We start from the raw sequence: 15589 nt of genomic DNA, 5'->3' as shown, positions 1-15589 counted from the left end.
TTAACCAAGGGAGAGTAGGCATGTCCAACTTGCTCACAGAGGGCAATCTTTTAATCCATATTTCAGCTAACCAAGTAAATAAATTATTGGAAATTTTTTTATAACTTCCCAAGCTGCAACATTAAATGCAGAGTCCCTACTTCGTGGGCTCAAATCAATACATTCAGCCTGATCTAACTCTATGTTCCTTCTACCATCATCTCACACCCCTAATATCCATTCCCATGACTGTTCTCCAGGTTGCTGCTTACATAAATTAGAAAACTCAAGCAGTTATTTTTGAGTGTAGCACACCACCTAATGGGTCACACTCTCAACCTTACCTTTAGGGGCCTGACCGGACTTAGTCTACTTATAGGTCTAGAAGCAAACATGGGTGTTGGGGTGACTTCTGAGGAGAATCACATTATCTTGCCTGGCAACTGTCTCAGGGGAGGCCATCACTGTTGCCTTGGATAGTGAAGGGTTTATCTCCTAAGACAAAGGTGAAAAGGCTGATGGCATCATGGGTTGGGGAGGGGATGCTGCCACTACTGGGGATGAGGAAGCTGTTTCTTCTGGTGAAAAAATTTTCTTCATAGTTCACAAACTCAGTGTCCCCCGCTTCATCAGGGTTTTTCCACATATCCCCATTCCAAGTTGCAGGGTCCCAATCTTTTCCAATCAATGCCCTCACTTTAACAGTAGACACATGGCGGGGCTGTGCATGCACTTTATGTTGCAAGTCATCCACTCATATGGTAAAAGCTTGTGTCTGTTTTTCCACAATTTCAGCTCTTTCTCTTCAGAGGAGGTAAGATTCTCACTCAGGTCAATCTCAGTAGATTTGAGGCTCAGTATTTACTTCTAAAACTGAGAGAATTTCTGAGTTCATCATTTTCTCTCATTACTTTGTCCCCTGAGCTTAGGAGCAAACAACCAGTTTCATTATGTTCCTTGGTTCTCCACATATGGTCAAAGGTAATATGTATAGAGTCACTAGACTCCTTGCCTTTCAGGAGCAGCAAATGAGGAGTGTCAGATGCATTATTTTGCATAACTCTCTAAACAATTCATGCCAAGGACAGTCAGTCTTCTTCATACTATTATAAATAGAGTCCTTAGCATTTTGGGGTCTAATCATATTAAGCAGCCAACTCCAGAGACACCAAAACCAATAAAATAACTCCATTTTTAATATTTTGCTCCTCTAAAACCACTCCTGGTACCAAGATTTGTATTAGTCAGGGCTCTCTAGTAGGATGGATTGAATAGGAGATACATATATGTGTGTGTGTGTGTGTGTGTGTGTGTGTGTCTTTGTTGTTTGTATTTTATTTTGTGTGTGTGTATATATATATATATATATAAAGTATATAATATATATACACTATACATACTATATATACTTTATATATATACTATCTATATATGACATATATATACTATCTATATATAACATATATACTCTCTATATATAATATATATGTTATATATAGGTAGTATATATACTTAATAAACTCCCCTTTATATATATATATATATATATATATATATATTAAGTATTAATTCCCCACAATAAGCCATCTGCAAGTTTATTAAGTATTAATTCCCCACAATAAGCCATCTGCAAGCTGAGTAGTAAGGTGAGCCAGTCCAAGAACTGAAGTATTTGGCATCTGATGTTTGAGGGCAGAAGGCATCCTGTGCAAGAGGAGGTGTAGGCTGGAAGGCTAGGCCAGTCTAGTCTTTTCACATTCTGCCTGTTTTATTTCTAGCTGCACTATTAGCTGATTAGATGGTGCCTACCCAGATTAAGGATGGGTCTGCCTGTCCCAGCCCACTGACTCTAATGTTAATCTCCTTTGGTAACACCCTCACAGACACACCCAACATCAATACTTTGCATCCTTCAAGTTGACTTTTAGTATTAACCATCACAGGAGTATATAGACAAAAAGCTCATATTTAAAATAAAATGTTAAGAAGAAGCATTAGTACATGTGGCTACTATAATATTATATGCTGGTGTGGACTAAATACTTTGATTGATATTAGGCACTAAGATTAATAATGGCTTTCACAACTTCTACCTAAATCTGGTTATTTAGAAGACAAGCATATCTCATGTTAATCACTGATTGGGCATCAAAAACAATAGAGTGAGATTTATATTTTTATGGGAGACGTTTTTTCTTTGAATACAAATATTTATCAGCTTTTTTTCTTGCTCTGTGGTTTTGTTCCCAAATTTCTCCAGCTGTGTTTCTCCAGATCCCTGACCTAGCAGTATTAGTATCACCTGGGAAGTTATTAGAGCTGTAATGAATCAGAAGCTCTAAAGATAGGGTCCAGCAATCTGTGTTGTAACAAGCCCTTCTGGAGATTTTGTATGCGAATGAGGGAATGTGTTCTCTTTCTGGGTCCACCAGGGGGCGCAGTTTTAAGGGCAAGAATTTCCCAGCGCCATGCCTCCCCTCCCATCTCCATCCAGGAGATTTAACAGTTTTTGTTTGAATTTCGAGGGCTTGGGAAGAAACTAAGAGTCAATCACTCCAGCAGAAGTCCTAAGACATTCTTCTCATTGGCCTGGGGTCTAGAGAAGGTGGTGGTTGCTCCCAGGTTAAAAGTCCGCTTCTGCACCCTTCTGACTCCATGTTTGGGTCCCCTTCCACAAACACTCCCTTCGTGGAAGCCTCTTCCTTTCTCCTTCATTTTCCCTCTGGAGTCCCCTTCCACACTCTCTCGTGGAAGCCTGTCCTCTCCTCCTAAGCTCCATCTCCCTCTCTATTTTCTAACACTCGTGGAAGCTGCTTTCCTCTCCTGGATTCCATCTTTCTGGATTCTCTCACTCAGTATGATAGTTAGCTGTTTCTCTCTCTCTTTAAATAATTCACTTTCTACAAACACTTTTGAGTCAGGCATTTACTACACACAGCACGGTTGTCCCCTCTCTCATTCTTGAGAGGGCAGGAGACCAAGAACCTGGAGAAACGTCCTCTTAGCAGAGCTGAGGGCACCCTGAACCCCTGAATACCAATATTACACTAACTTTAAGGGTCGTTAAACTAGAGGAGCTGGTGCAGTTGGTTACTCTTCTCATGTGAATTAGCTGACTTAATGCCTTATGCAAAATTGTTACTTTAAAGTCTTTCTCAGTTTTAATATGATGTATTATTTACATAATTTGCAGTGAAGTTAGCAGTGATAATGTAGAGTTTCTCAGCTGAAATTTACTAAGACTGTATCTTCTTACCAAAACATCCTTTAACTTGTGATTTCTTTTTCTGCCTCCCATTATCAACCTTTTTCTTTCTGTGACATCTACCATAAGTTAGCCTTTAACTATGTTGTGTCAACTGTATGTGGGTATTACTTACAATTAAAACTTGTATTTAACATATAATGGGACTCAAGACAATCAAAACTCTTCTTGAAAACAGTAAGAACAGCTGAGCCTGTGCTTAACAAATGTTGATTGCCAAAGAAATTCAAACCAAGGTTTAATAAGGAAGGAATTCTTGTACCAATAGATATAATAGCTATCTTTAAAAATAAGAATCTCTCTCATATATAAGGAATTTTTATGTTTTGTGTAGAATTCTAGAGAGTGAAAGTTCTGAGTACTGATATCTGATTAATATGTTGAAGCTATTACAATACGAAGTTTGTCTGAAAATAGACTAGGCTATCCTGTGAGGTGAGGAGTTAAGGGTAATTAAGCCCATCAAATTGTGGGTTGATTGGGTGGTCTAGGCCCTTCCTCCTCAAAGTATAGTACCATCTGGGAGTCATTAGAAGGGTAGAATTTCAGGTTTCACCCTCATCCTAGTGAATCAGTATCTATAATTTAACAAGACCCATGGATGGTCCGTATGTACATCATGTTTGAGAAATAGTGCTCCAGTTGACATTTAATGAATTTTCATATTTTTATACATCTTGTAGGATGATGTTGTGTTGCAGAATTTAATAGTCTAGAAGGCGGTAGATACATGAGCTCGATCCCCCATTCCACTGTGAAGTCACTAACTGAATTAAATACTTCCTCCAGAAACAAAGATTGTTTCTTGGATAATGTACTTAAGTGAACAGGTATTTACATATCGGTTCTTTGTTAACTTTGGACTCTTGACTTTACACAAAAGCAAAACATACCTTTTGGATTTCTTGTAGCACACTCAGAATATTTGCACTAACCCCAAATTACACTCCGCGTTTAATCCTTCCCCAATTCCTTCATGCATGTCCTCTTCACCAAACCCAGGATTCGTGATTCTCCCTCACAGAAACGTTCCCCTTCTGCTCAGAATAGGTACTGATTTTGTCTCCTGCTTCCTCGGTCCCTGATGGGTCTGCATGAATGGACAGCAGCCTCGGAAAGAAAAGAGAGTAGGTAAAGGGAGGTGGAGATACAGGGTGGACTGGAACGCGATGGAGAGACCAGACTCTGCTTAAAGCTAAAATATACTCGGGCAGGGAATACTTAACACAGAGTTCTCATCACCAAAACAGTATGAATGGAGAACTGGAGAGGTAACGAGAAATGACAGATGCCGCCACACCCTAGATTGGCTCAGGTCCCTACAACCATGACTACCGTGCCCTGGCCCCGTGGGAAGAAAACTGCTTAAAGAAACGACGAGCACAGAAGACCCGGGAGCCAAAAGGTGCCCAAGTCCGTTCCCGTCCCCACCGGCGCGGGCTGACACGAGCGCGGAGGCTGTAGAGCCCATTGTGTGAAGGAAGCCCGGGCGTGGGGGCGTGTACCCCCTTCCTTCCCACTTTGCCCGTCCCTGGCCCTCGCCTTCGCAGGGGCCACTGGGAGCCGCGCGAGCCTCGGCGGCCCGGGAGCGGCTCTGAGGGAGACGAGTGTATCCGCGGGCGCGTGTGCGTGAGGAGGAGAGCAAAGACGTGATTACTTCAGAATTTATTTAAGGGCCGGTGGAAACCACTGCAGCAGCTTCCAGGGGAAGCCCTTGTTCCAGAGGAAGAGGAGGTGGCGGCTGCCAAGGAGGAGGAGGGGAGGAGACGGAGGAGGAGTAGCAGCCACCGCGCGAGGCGCGTGAGGAGAAGATGCCGTAGCGTCCTCACCGGCTCCCAGCAGGTTGGTTCTCGCGGCCAACGGAAGCAAGCGAGGAGGCTTGCAGAAAGGCTGGGCGGAGGGAAATGGGTGTGTGGGGGGCTGCTGCTTGCCTTTCCGGAGAAGAAGCGCCTCCTTTAAGTGAAATGAGCCACGCGAGAGCGAAACAGGCTGGGGGCCAGGAGGAGACCTGTCTTGCTTTTTTTTTTTTTTTTTTTTTTTTTTGTGCATCCCTAGGGATTCGCTTTCCCCTCAGGTTTCCAACTCTCAGGGTTAGCCTTAAACTCCAGAGGGGCTCGAGGAGCCGGGCCTGGGTGGAGAACTTCCCTCCCAGATACTTCTCACGCCTTTTCCCCAAGCTCTCCTCGGGAGGGACGCCTCACACGCCCCGGGTGGCCCGGGCGCGGAGAAGGAGCGGCGCCGCTTGGTTAAGTTTCTGAAAGTCAAACCCGGTCCCCGGTCCTCGCCCCTGGGCTCCAGCTGCACGCGGGGAGCTGCGGCTGCTCTGGCAAAGGGGCCGCGGCTGCTTTAAGAGCCGCCTCCCCCTCTCCTCCTTTGACAATGGTCTGAACCGGGCTCTGCTTCCCAAAGCAAAATTTGTAATATGCCATTTTTCCGATGGACGCTTCTCCTTTTGGCTGCTGACGGAGCCACGGGAAGATGCCGAGCTCCTGCCACGCCACCGGGCCGGGGCACGTTCCGGGAGGGCGCCGGGGCACGCGTGTGTCTGAGCTGCCTTTCTCCTCCCGTTGCTAGGGAAATGGTCCAGGAGTGCTGGGTGTGAGCCTCCCTTCTCCTCAAGCCGGAGTCTGCGGTTGTCATTGATCAATTGAAGAAGCAAGGACCCGAAATCACAGACATTAGGTACAGAAGCTGTCTTTGAGTTTCACTGTCTCCTTTTGCTGTATTTTTTGACCACCTCCCCAGCCCCACCCCGCCCCCAGGGAAGATGAAATGCAAATTCTTCCTTGTTGATTACTGTTAGATACCTTTTGCTTTCACCTCATCCTCTCCATCGCCTGTCTCTCTGCCTCCTGCCTTCTTGGCTCTGTCCTGTTGGGCAGCATGAACAATTTCAGTGTGGAAATGATGAAGTCAACTTCTTCAAGGTGGCGGGGGGTGTGGCTGAGAGATAACTGTCCAGTAGTGTGGGGTGAGCTGGCTCTTTAGCTGAATGTAAAGGCACTAGGTAAAGAAAGTGTAAAATGCGTCCATTAAAGGTGATAATCATATTTCCCGATGACAGAGGCTTTCAAAGAGTTAAATAGGAGGGGGAATATTCATGTAATGTAATCAGACAATGGCTAGGATTTCTCTCAGTGAATTACTCCTTGTAGGTTAACTGAGGTGGAGCTGGGATAGTTCTTAAGACTAAATATTTTCAGAAGAAACTCACTATAGAGAATAATTACATTCTCACCTCTAGTAGGGCCCAAATCCTAGTGATATGGTTAAATAAAGTCATTTGTTGTCAGAAAAAAAAAAAAGCTTTTTGTAGCACTCTTATATCTGAAGAGGTACTGCTTGGATGGCATATATTATTAAGGTACACATCGGATCTTGAAAGCCCTTGAGTGGACTCCAGTGGGCATTCAAACTTTTATTTTGAAATCTGAGAAATTTAAAAGACAGTCAAGGTTATGTGCTAAGAATAAAGGAGTCGATTTTCCTGATATAAAATTCTTCCAGCTAAATTTAAGCACTGGGATAATTAAGCCAATCAGGTTTATTATTACTTTTTTCCTTTTTCAACAAAATTAACAATGTCTCTAGGCTTCAAAACCTTCCGTAATTTAATGAAGAAAGCATCAATACCTAGATGAAGATAACATAATTTATATATCAAACTGATTTTGAGGAGGGAATGATGAAAAGGCAAATATCAAAGCAAATTGTTAGGCTGCCCTTTCTGGCTTTTCAGAAATTATGTGATGAATGCAGTTTTTAGTATTAAAACTGATTATAAAAGTTAAAAGTGATCTATCTGGGTGAGATGCAGTAGACACTGAGTGACCATAGCCTTCTGGACTGTGCAAGTTGCTTCAAATATCATCTATTCTTTAAAAGGGCATTTAACCCTTACCTTGAATATATATCATTAATTGCTTTTAATACTTAAAATGTGCATTTAAGAAATTTTATACTGCATTTTAAGGATTGTTCAAATATTTTGTAATTTATGTTAGAATCTGAGTTATAATGAAAGAAACCAAGTAGTTCACGAAAGTGGCCATTTTTTTTTTTTTTGTAGACCTTTTTCTAATTTTGATAAGAAGACTTTGGATTTACTCATTTGGGTTGACTGTTAATAAAAAGCAGCATATGTTCATCTTATTTCCTAAATAACTTTTGAATAGTTTGATTTTTATAAATTGGATTTGAAGAGTTCGAAAGTATCTACTCAAACCTTTAGGCAGTATGAGTCATAAAGGTAAAATACTGTTTCTACAAAGATTAATGTTGATCACTTTATAATAGAAATACTTAAATTTATAATTTCCCTTTATGTGTTTTCATGTGTGTTCTCAGTCAGGTAACCTATTAGATCCTTTTTTTTCCTAAGCATAGATTATTGGCTTTCTTTCAGGGAAGAGATAGCTAAAGTTTTGACATGTAACTTGTTGTGGTTCACGTGCCTTAGGAGTGGAATCAAATCAAGTTCTTTCGAGTGTAGTTTAATAGACTTTCTAAGTCCCTAAGCCACTTTTCATCATAGCACCTTCTGACTGACTAAATCAAAGATCACCTTTAATGTTGATTTAAGAGCCTAAAGTTTGTGAATGCTTAATATCCCATGGTAACAATAAGGGGTTGTTAGGATATTATATTCAGGTGAAAATTGTACAGGGGTAATCACTGCCATTATGCTTTGCTTTGGAATTTAAAGTTGTTCTAAGTCATTCAGGGTAGAAAAAGATTAATAACGTTTGTTGAGGAAGGACATAATTTAAAATACAGATTTAAGAATGAGTGTTTTGGCACAAATTGTCACAATGCTATGATTTGCTCTCCCAGTACTTTGTTTTAACCTTAAATATCAAAAGTAAACACATTGGCTCCGGGTAATAAATTCTTAGAATGACATAGCTGCTCAATGTGAGATTTCATGCATGGCCTGCAAACTAATCATTTTAAATAATCAAATGTGTTGAAAAACTTTTTGTTGTTGTCCAATTACTTTTCAATTAATGTAAAGAAAATTTGAAGCAGTTAAAAAGAGTCTGCGTTTTCCATCTTTGTGATAGTCTTTGACTGAAAATCAAATTGAGATAAGTGCAAGAAATAGTTTTATCCATTAAGTGTATAACAGTAGCAAGTGTGGGTATCTGGGGGTGTGTGCTTATATGCATTTCATGTGTCTACTCTTATTTTAGTATTCATACAAAATTGAACAAATAAAATTTCTGCCTTCAGGTAGATCAGTGTTTTGAGCAATGAGCAAAAATTCAAAGTATTTTAAATTTTGCTAATATTCACTGACCCCTTAATTTTTTTTTTTTTTATGATGGAATCTTGCTCTATTGTCCAGGCTGGAGAGCAGTGGTGTGATCTCAGCTTGCTGCAACCTCCACCTCCTGGGTTCAAGCAGTTCTCTTCTCTCAGCCTCCTGAGTAGCTGGGACTACAGGCACCTGCTACTATGCCTGGGTACTTTTTGTATTTTTAGTAGAGACGGGATTTCACTTTGTTGGTTAGGCTGGTCTCAAACTCCTAACCTCAGGTGATCCACCTGCCTCAGCCTCCCAAAGTGCGAGGATTACAGGTGTGAGCCACAACACTCAGCCCCCTTAATTTTTTAATATAGGTTATCAGTCACAAAATGCTTTGCTTACATACTTTTTAAAAGTTTCTCTTAGTTTTCAGGAGTCCCTGACCAGATCATTCACAGATAATTGAATTTTGCTCCTTAATACCCCAATTTATATGAAGACCCATATAAAAAGTAATTACTGAGCTATTAAGTCTTGACATTCTATTTGGAAATATCACCAGAAATATCTTCTCCAAGGACAGGAATGTGTAGACAGAAAAATTAACTGACCTTACATTATGAAAACCAAAGAATGCTTCAGGATCAACAGCCAAACCTGCTTTTCTTTACGTCTGCCTTTTGCAAAACCAAGCCATCTAATTAATAGCTGCTGGCTGTAGTACAACAACCAAAATTGAGATGAGTTTGACTTTTCTTTGAAACATAAGCTAGAGGATGAAAGAGAAAATGAGATGATTTCTGATTTTTAAGATGCCACATAATAGTCAATCATGCACCTATGTGTTTTTTTCTATTTTAAATCAAATTTAAAAATATTCTGAACAGTTCATTTATTTCATGACTGGGAACCTGTGATTAGCAGCTGAGATGTGAAGTTACTACATTAGCTAATATAATTTATGACACCTGTTTTGTGGAATATTTGAAAGAGTGCTAGTTTGGATGAAAACCAGACCATGCGGCTAACAGGAAAAAAAGGAATATTAAGTGTAATGATGAGTATAATACCCTAAACAAATTTATGTACTTCAGTCTATTTCATAAGACTTTTGTGTAATTCAGCCAATATTACTTATCTACTCTGTGTAGGCCACATAGGAATTCAAGGAGAGAGCATGTAAAAGTAATAAAATGTAAAATGTAATGTCAAAAAGCTTAAAATTAGTCAGTTTGGAAAAAAAAAAACCTGGTGATTAAAAAACAAAGTAAAAGCTGATTATTATATAAAATGAATACTCAAGTATTTGTAGATTTCCTACAAGAAAGAGTAAACATTAATTCGTTGAATTACCTAAGTCATTCAAAAGTCATTTACTTCCTACCCAATGGTGTTACTTGCCATTACCAATGTACATAATAACAAAGGTAACATAAAAATATTCACTGTAAGAGATTTATAGACTTGCAGATAAGAAAGATGATTAAATAATAATTAAAATAACATGTTTATGTAAATTGAATTAGGTGGGATAAATCATAAATAAAAACTTTGAGAAACAGGTGAAACCAAGTTGCATATGCGAGGTGGGGCAAATGTGGTGTCATGGAAAGAGAAAGCACTTAGGCTGCAGGAAGCAAATGGATCATATTTCATTGAGGTCAAAACATTTTGCTTGGTTGGGGTTGGGGCCACAGGTAGGGGAAATAGAGACAATTATGCTAATGAGCTGCAAATGTTTAGTGAATTGATGTCCAAATGACACTATTGGAAATCATTTCTTTACTAAGACTCCTTCCCCCTTACTTTCTTTAAGCAATGATGTGTGAAGTGATGCCCACGATTAACGAGGACACCCCAATGAGCCAAAGGGGGTCCCAAAGCAGTGGCTCGGACTCAGACTCCCATTTTGAGCAGCTGATGGTGAATATGCTAGATGAAAGGGATCGTCTTCTAGACACCCTTCGGGAGACCCAAGAAAGCCTCTCACTTGCCCAGCAAAGACTTCAGGATGTCATCTATGACCGAGACTCACTCCAGAGACAGCTCAATTCAGCCCTGCCACAGGTATGCTTCCTGGTAGCCATTGTTTCTCTTATTGTAATTGAAAGTTTAATAAGATTTAAATAAAATTCACTTCACTCCCATTCCTAATGTTACTTTTCCACTTAACATAAGTGATATGCACATTTTGGTGAGAACAAATTAGGAATAGATAATTAGTTCACTTGAAACCTTGCTTCAGACAAAATCATGGACTATTGATGGTGGTTGGGGGTTTGTATGAGAAGCACTAATTCTTATCTGGTCTTTCTTAAAAATTGATTGCTATGTGTTAGTGGGGTGGAAAACCACTTGTTGATCAGCCTTTAATGACCAGAATGTGGAGATAGTTTTATCTTTCTTACCTTTTAAACACAATTTTGACATTTGGATATATATATTTTCCATTTTCAGTTGTGTGATCTGTCTTTGAAAATGACAGTACTTTGGAAGTCTCATGTTCAACTATTGTTTTATTTATTTACTTTTTAAAATGCCTAATATCTGCTTTAAAATTCTTGGAAGTGCTGATCTATTATCCTTTCCCCTGAAAAAATACTTTGTCTGGTTTCTTTTTATTTTAAAAACATTTTAGAGATTGATGAAAGGGAAAAATTTAAGCTTTCTTCTCACAAATGTGACATTGTTAGATTAGCTATTTATTAAATACATTTCTGTCAATCTTTGTATTTAACTGAAAAAAAAAACTAAAAAATTTTAAGGACTGCCAGCCTATTTATTAATAAAGTTAATGATGAGATTCAATTTACTTATTTAAGAAAAGCATAATTGTGCCTATTTTAGGTATGAGAAAAAACATAAAATATTTTAGGTATGAGAAAAAACATAAAATTAAATGAGATTTTTGATATTCATTCCCATTAAACTATAATTTTCTTTTAAATATAAGGTTGATTGGCCCTCTCCTTAAAAGACAGTATACCAAATGTTGAAGAGTTGAATTCTCTCCACAAAGTTATGGCTTGTAGCAAAGATATTTTTATAAATACAGAAAACTATATATTCAAAGTTGATAAAATGCTAAAGCTAGCTTTACTATTAACTCACAGAGGTATTTATGACTCTCAAAATGGAAAGGATTACTAAGAACCCCTGTCGAATCCTGATTAGGTAATCTCATAACCCTATGTGAATAACTGCCATTCCAGTCCTTTTCATTTTCAGTAAATTTATCTTCAATATTAAATTGAATTTCAATATTCAATATAAATATTGAAATATATGTTTTCAGTAACTCACTTCATGGTACCCAGGTTTGTGCCATCACACAAAATGTTTTGACTAATTTCAAAAGGCAGCTATGATAACTATACCAAATATTGTATTTTTTCAGGAAGACATTTTAGTCTTTGTAATTGCTCTTTATAAGGTGATTTCTAGAACTATCACCACTATGCTCACTCTCTTGGAGGATTATTTGAGTTGGCTAATTCTCTTGTTAAAGTGGTCCCAGAACCAGTCACACTCTTCCTCATCTACTATGACAAGTGGAAAATGGGGCAATCATTTCTTCTTCTGGGTACAGTGCTTCATTAGCTTACACTGGGATTTTATTATATTTGAAGGCAAGTTTAATATACTTTCAGTGTGTACTGGGACAGCAGTCAACTGAAATTTCTGATTGATTTGCATAGATGCTGCAGTATGTTCCCATTTCCCCACTCCTCACCCTTCTTAGAAGTTGACTCTGAGCCTGTGTAAGACTCTGCATGTATCCCTCTTACATTTGTCTTTCTATATTTTACTCAAGCTTGAAGTCTTCAGTTTAAATCCTAATCTTATCAAAATGCTTACTAAAAGTAATTTGGGTTTTTTAAATGTTTCTTTTGTAAAATAATAGGTGACTATTTTATTTAAAAATGTTGTAAAAATAAAGCACTAGAACCAGATACTTTAGGAAAAAAAGGAGAAAACTGAAAACTATTTTTATATATCACTGTATTGTGGAGGTAAATCTCTTCATAAAGGTACGAGATTGAAAATGTTTTATTTCTGGCTATTCAATTGTATGGAGTATCTAAATTATGATGCCCTTTAAAAATGTTAAATTTTAATTTTTAAATCCACTGCCCAGCCTTTTATCTAAACCTCTTTAGGCCAGTTGTGTTTTGGAGCTCAGAAGTTTTCTGATTTTCTCTCTCTTTTTCTCTCTTGTTCTCTCTGTTTTTTCTCTCTCCCCCACACCGTGTGTGTGTATGTGTGTGCGCGCGCGTGTGTGTGTGTGTGGTAGTATATTATAGAACACTTCTCCTGAAGGACTATGGGCAGCACCCATATTTTCCAATGTTTCTGAAATTTTTCTGAAGAGAATTCTATGAATATTCCTACTGCATGGAAAAAATAAAGACTGTAAATAGTCTCATGATAAGTATAGGTCTGGTTTTCCCACCCTTCAAGTTCATTATATATTCACATATAAAATATCAATTTCAGAGTGTATGGATTTTGGAATTATAGATTAGGGATTATGAATCTATACATTTAGATGAATATACTTCCAGTCTATTTTAAAAATACTTTGAGGGGCTGGGCATGGTGGTTCATGCCTGTAATCCCAACACTTTGGGAGACCAAGACAGGTAGATCACCTGAGGTCAGGAGTTCAAGACCAGTCTCTAACATGGTGAAACCTTGTCTCTACTGAAATACCAAAATTAGCCAGGCATGGCAGTGAACACCTGTAATCCCATCTACTCGAGAGGCTGATTCAGGAGAACTGCTTGAACCCAGGAGACGGAGGTTGCAGTGAGCCAAGATTGCAGCACTGCACTCCAGCCTGGGCAACAGAACCATTGTGCCACAGCACTCCATCCTGGGCAACAGAGCCAGACTCTGCCTGAAAAAAAAAATACTTTAGGGATTTCTTTTTCAATATCAATTTGTATGTTGCTATTATAAATATCAGTGTACCCCTAGAAATCCACAGGTCCTTAATGATAATAAGAGGATCCACAGGTCCTCTTATTTTTTTAAAAAGGAAGTGTTTAATGACCTAGTCTGTATCTTTAGGGCCATAAGTTTTCTACAACTAATAGGGGAATATTCTTCATTAATTGCTATCTTTGAATCTTTGTGAATATTTTTACAATAATGTGCCACTGGTTGGTGGCATTGCATTTGACATTTAGCTGGAAGGAGAAAATGACTACCATAAATTTGAGTTTTGAGGCAAAAATAAAGCATGTAAAATTGAAAATCACTGGAGAAATAGAAAAATGAAAATTATTTCAGCAAACACAGGATACAATTGAAAAGAGAGAGAAACTTATGACATAGATGTCCTAAATTGCCTATTCAGTGCTTTTAGTTCTTGGTGATTGGAGTTTTACTTTAGTCACTTTCTATTTTATTATTTCCTTGTAAAAGAATGCAACAATAATTTTTAACAATGCTAACCATGTAAATTATTTTATAGCAATATTGTTTAGTTTTTCATTATGTCTTTGGATGTATCTGTGTTTAAAGAGTTATGGTAATTTCACATAATTCTGCGCCTCCAGGCCTAATGTTTCTAAGCTCTCTCCTCAGTTTTCTACCTTATTAATGCACAGATCCATTTTAATGTTCCACAGAACCTCAGATTCAACATGCTCCAAACTCAATCATCTGCCTCCAGCTCACAACCTACGTGTGCTCTAACTCCTTATCTAGACACCTTAAGAGTCCTTACAGATGATGCTTTCTTCCTCATCTCTGAATTCAGTCTTCAGTGGGTCATACTGTTTTTACCTCTTAAATAATTCTCAAATCTCTCTACTCTTCTGTTTTTGGGGCACCCAACTCTGAACTTCTTTGCTCCATCTCCTAACATTTCTAGTTTTGTAAATATGTCACATTATATTCTTGAATAATATGACACTGTTTTCAGTGGCCCAGCAAACTCCATTATTTTTGCTTCACGCATGTTCATCTCACTATCTATAACGTTCTTCCTCAATGTCTTTGTCTGGTTAATTTCCCATCCTAGCCAAAAGTTTATCTCTTCCAGGTACTCTTTTCTGAACCCTAAGTACATTTATTGTGTTCCGTACTCTTATCATTTATCATATTTTAATTAAATTATCTGTTTATGTGCCTGTTCCCCAACCTAAAGGATAAGCTCCTTTAGAATAGGAGCAAATCTCAATAATGCAAAACCCTTGAAACCACCAAATTACTAGGCCCATAAAAATGGCTTTTAAAGTAAATGCAGAACTAAATATATGCGCATTTTGATGTAGAAAGAATAATAAACTTGAAATAGGAAGATCACTTGGTTTGTACTGTGATCCAGCTACACATCACTAGTTTGAGCCAGAATTTCTGATTTCCATGCTACAAAATGTGGTTAATACTAACACCTCATAGGGTAACTTGTGATAATTAAAGAAAATGAGACAAGTAAAAACTAATTAATGTATGAAACATTAAATGTAGAAATTCTTGCATTTCTTTTATCTAGAATGCTAAAAGATGATCATTTGTATGTATTTTGTGAATAATCATTAGAATAATTAGAATAATTTAGGAATATTGACAAAACTAGCAATCCTAGACATTTTTGAGAAGAGGGGGAATACTTGTCAGTTACCAATATATTTGTTAAGAATATTTAGAGGAGAGGTAAAGGGAGTGTGCTTCCTATTGCAAAATGTCATATGTAAAAGTTTAAAATTTCTTTTCATCACCTTAATTAGCATATATTGAGGGTACGCTGTGCATTATTAAATAGTTACATATATTTGTAAAGGGGATGGGGAAAACAGTTTGGCTCTCAGACTGTTTAGGGAACAGAGCTGCTCTGAAAAAATACATAAATGGGCCCAAATAATTACAGTACTGGAAGATTATAGAAGTACTGCAGGGGCTGGGCGCGGTGGCTCACGCCTGTAATCCCAGCACTTTGGGAGGCCGAGGCCGGTGGATCACGAGGTCAAGAAATCGAGACCATCCTGGTCAACATGGTGAAACCCCGTCTCTACTAAAAATACAAAAAATTAGCTGGGCATGGTGGCGCGTGCCTGTAATCCCAGCTACTCAGGAGGCTGAGGCAA

At 38.4% G+C, this 15589-nt stretch overlaps 1 protein-coding gene across 21 annotated transcripts in view; it reads left to right on the top strand.

Moving 5' to 3' along the window:
- The first annotated feature begins 4815 nt into the window (after positions 1 to 4815).
- The window catches only part of PPFIA2 (PTPRF interacting protein alpha 2), a 485065-nt gene continuing 474291 nt past the window's right edge, over positions 4816 to 15589 (top strand). For 18 of the 21 annotated variants that reach the window (XM_017543502.2, XM_017543503.2, XM_017543491.2 and 15 more), the window contains exons 1-2: positions 5192 to 5926; positions 10309 to 10559. In XM_017543502.2, the coding sequence (XP_017398991.1) occupies positions 10311 to 10559 (249 nt within the window). In that variant the 5' untranslated portion in view covers positions 5192 to 5926; positions 10309 to 10310. Of the gene's footprint in view, positions 5087 to 5191; positions 5927 to 10308; positions 10560 to 15589 lie in introns of those variants that run through there. The other 3 variants (XM_017543486.2, XM_017543479.2, XM_017543480.2) reach the window with 2 other exon arrangements.

This window comes from Cebus imitator, unplaced genomic scaffold (genome assembly GCF_001604975.1).
Source record: "Cebus imitator isolate Cc_AM_T3 unplaced genomic scaffold, Cebus_imitator-1.0 Scaffold156, whole genome shotgun sequence".
Lineage (NCBI taxonomy): Eukaryota > Metazoa > Chordata > Mammalia > Primates > Cebidae > Cebus > Cebus imitator.
This window is presented reverse-complemented; position numbering and strand designations above follow the sequence as displayed.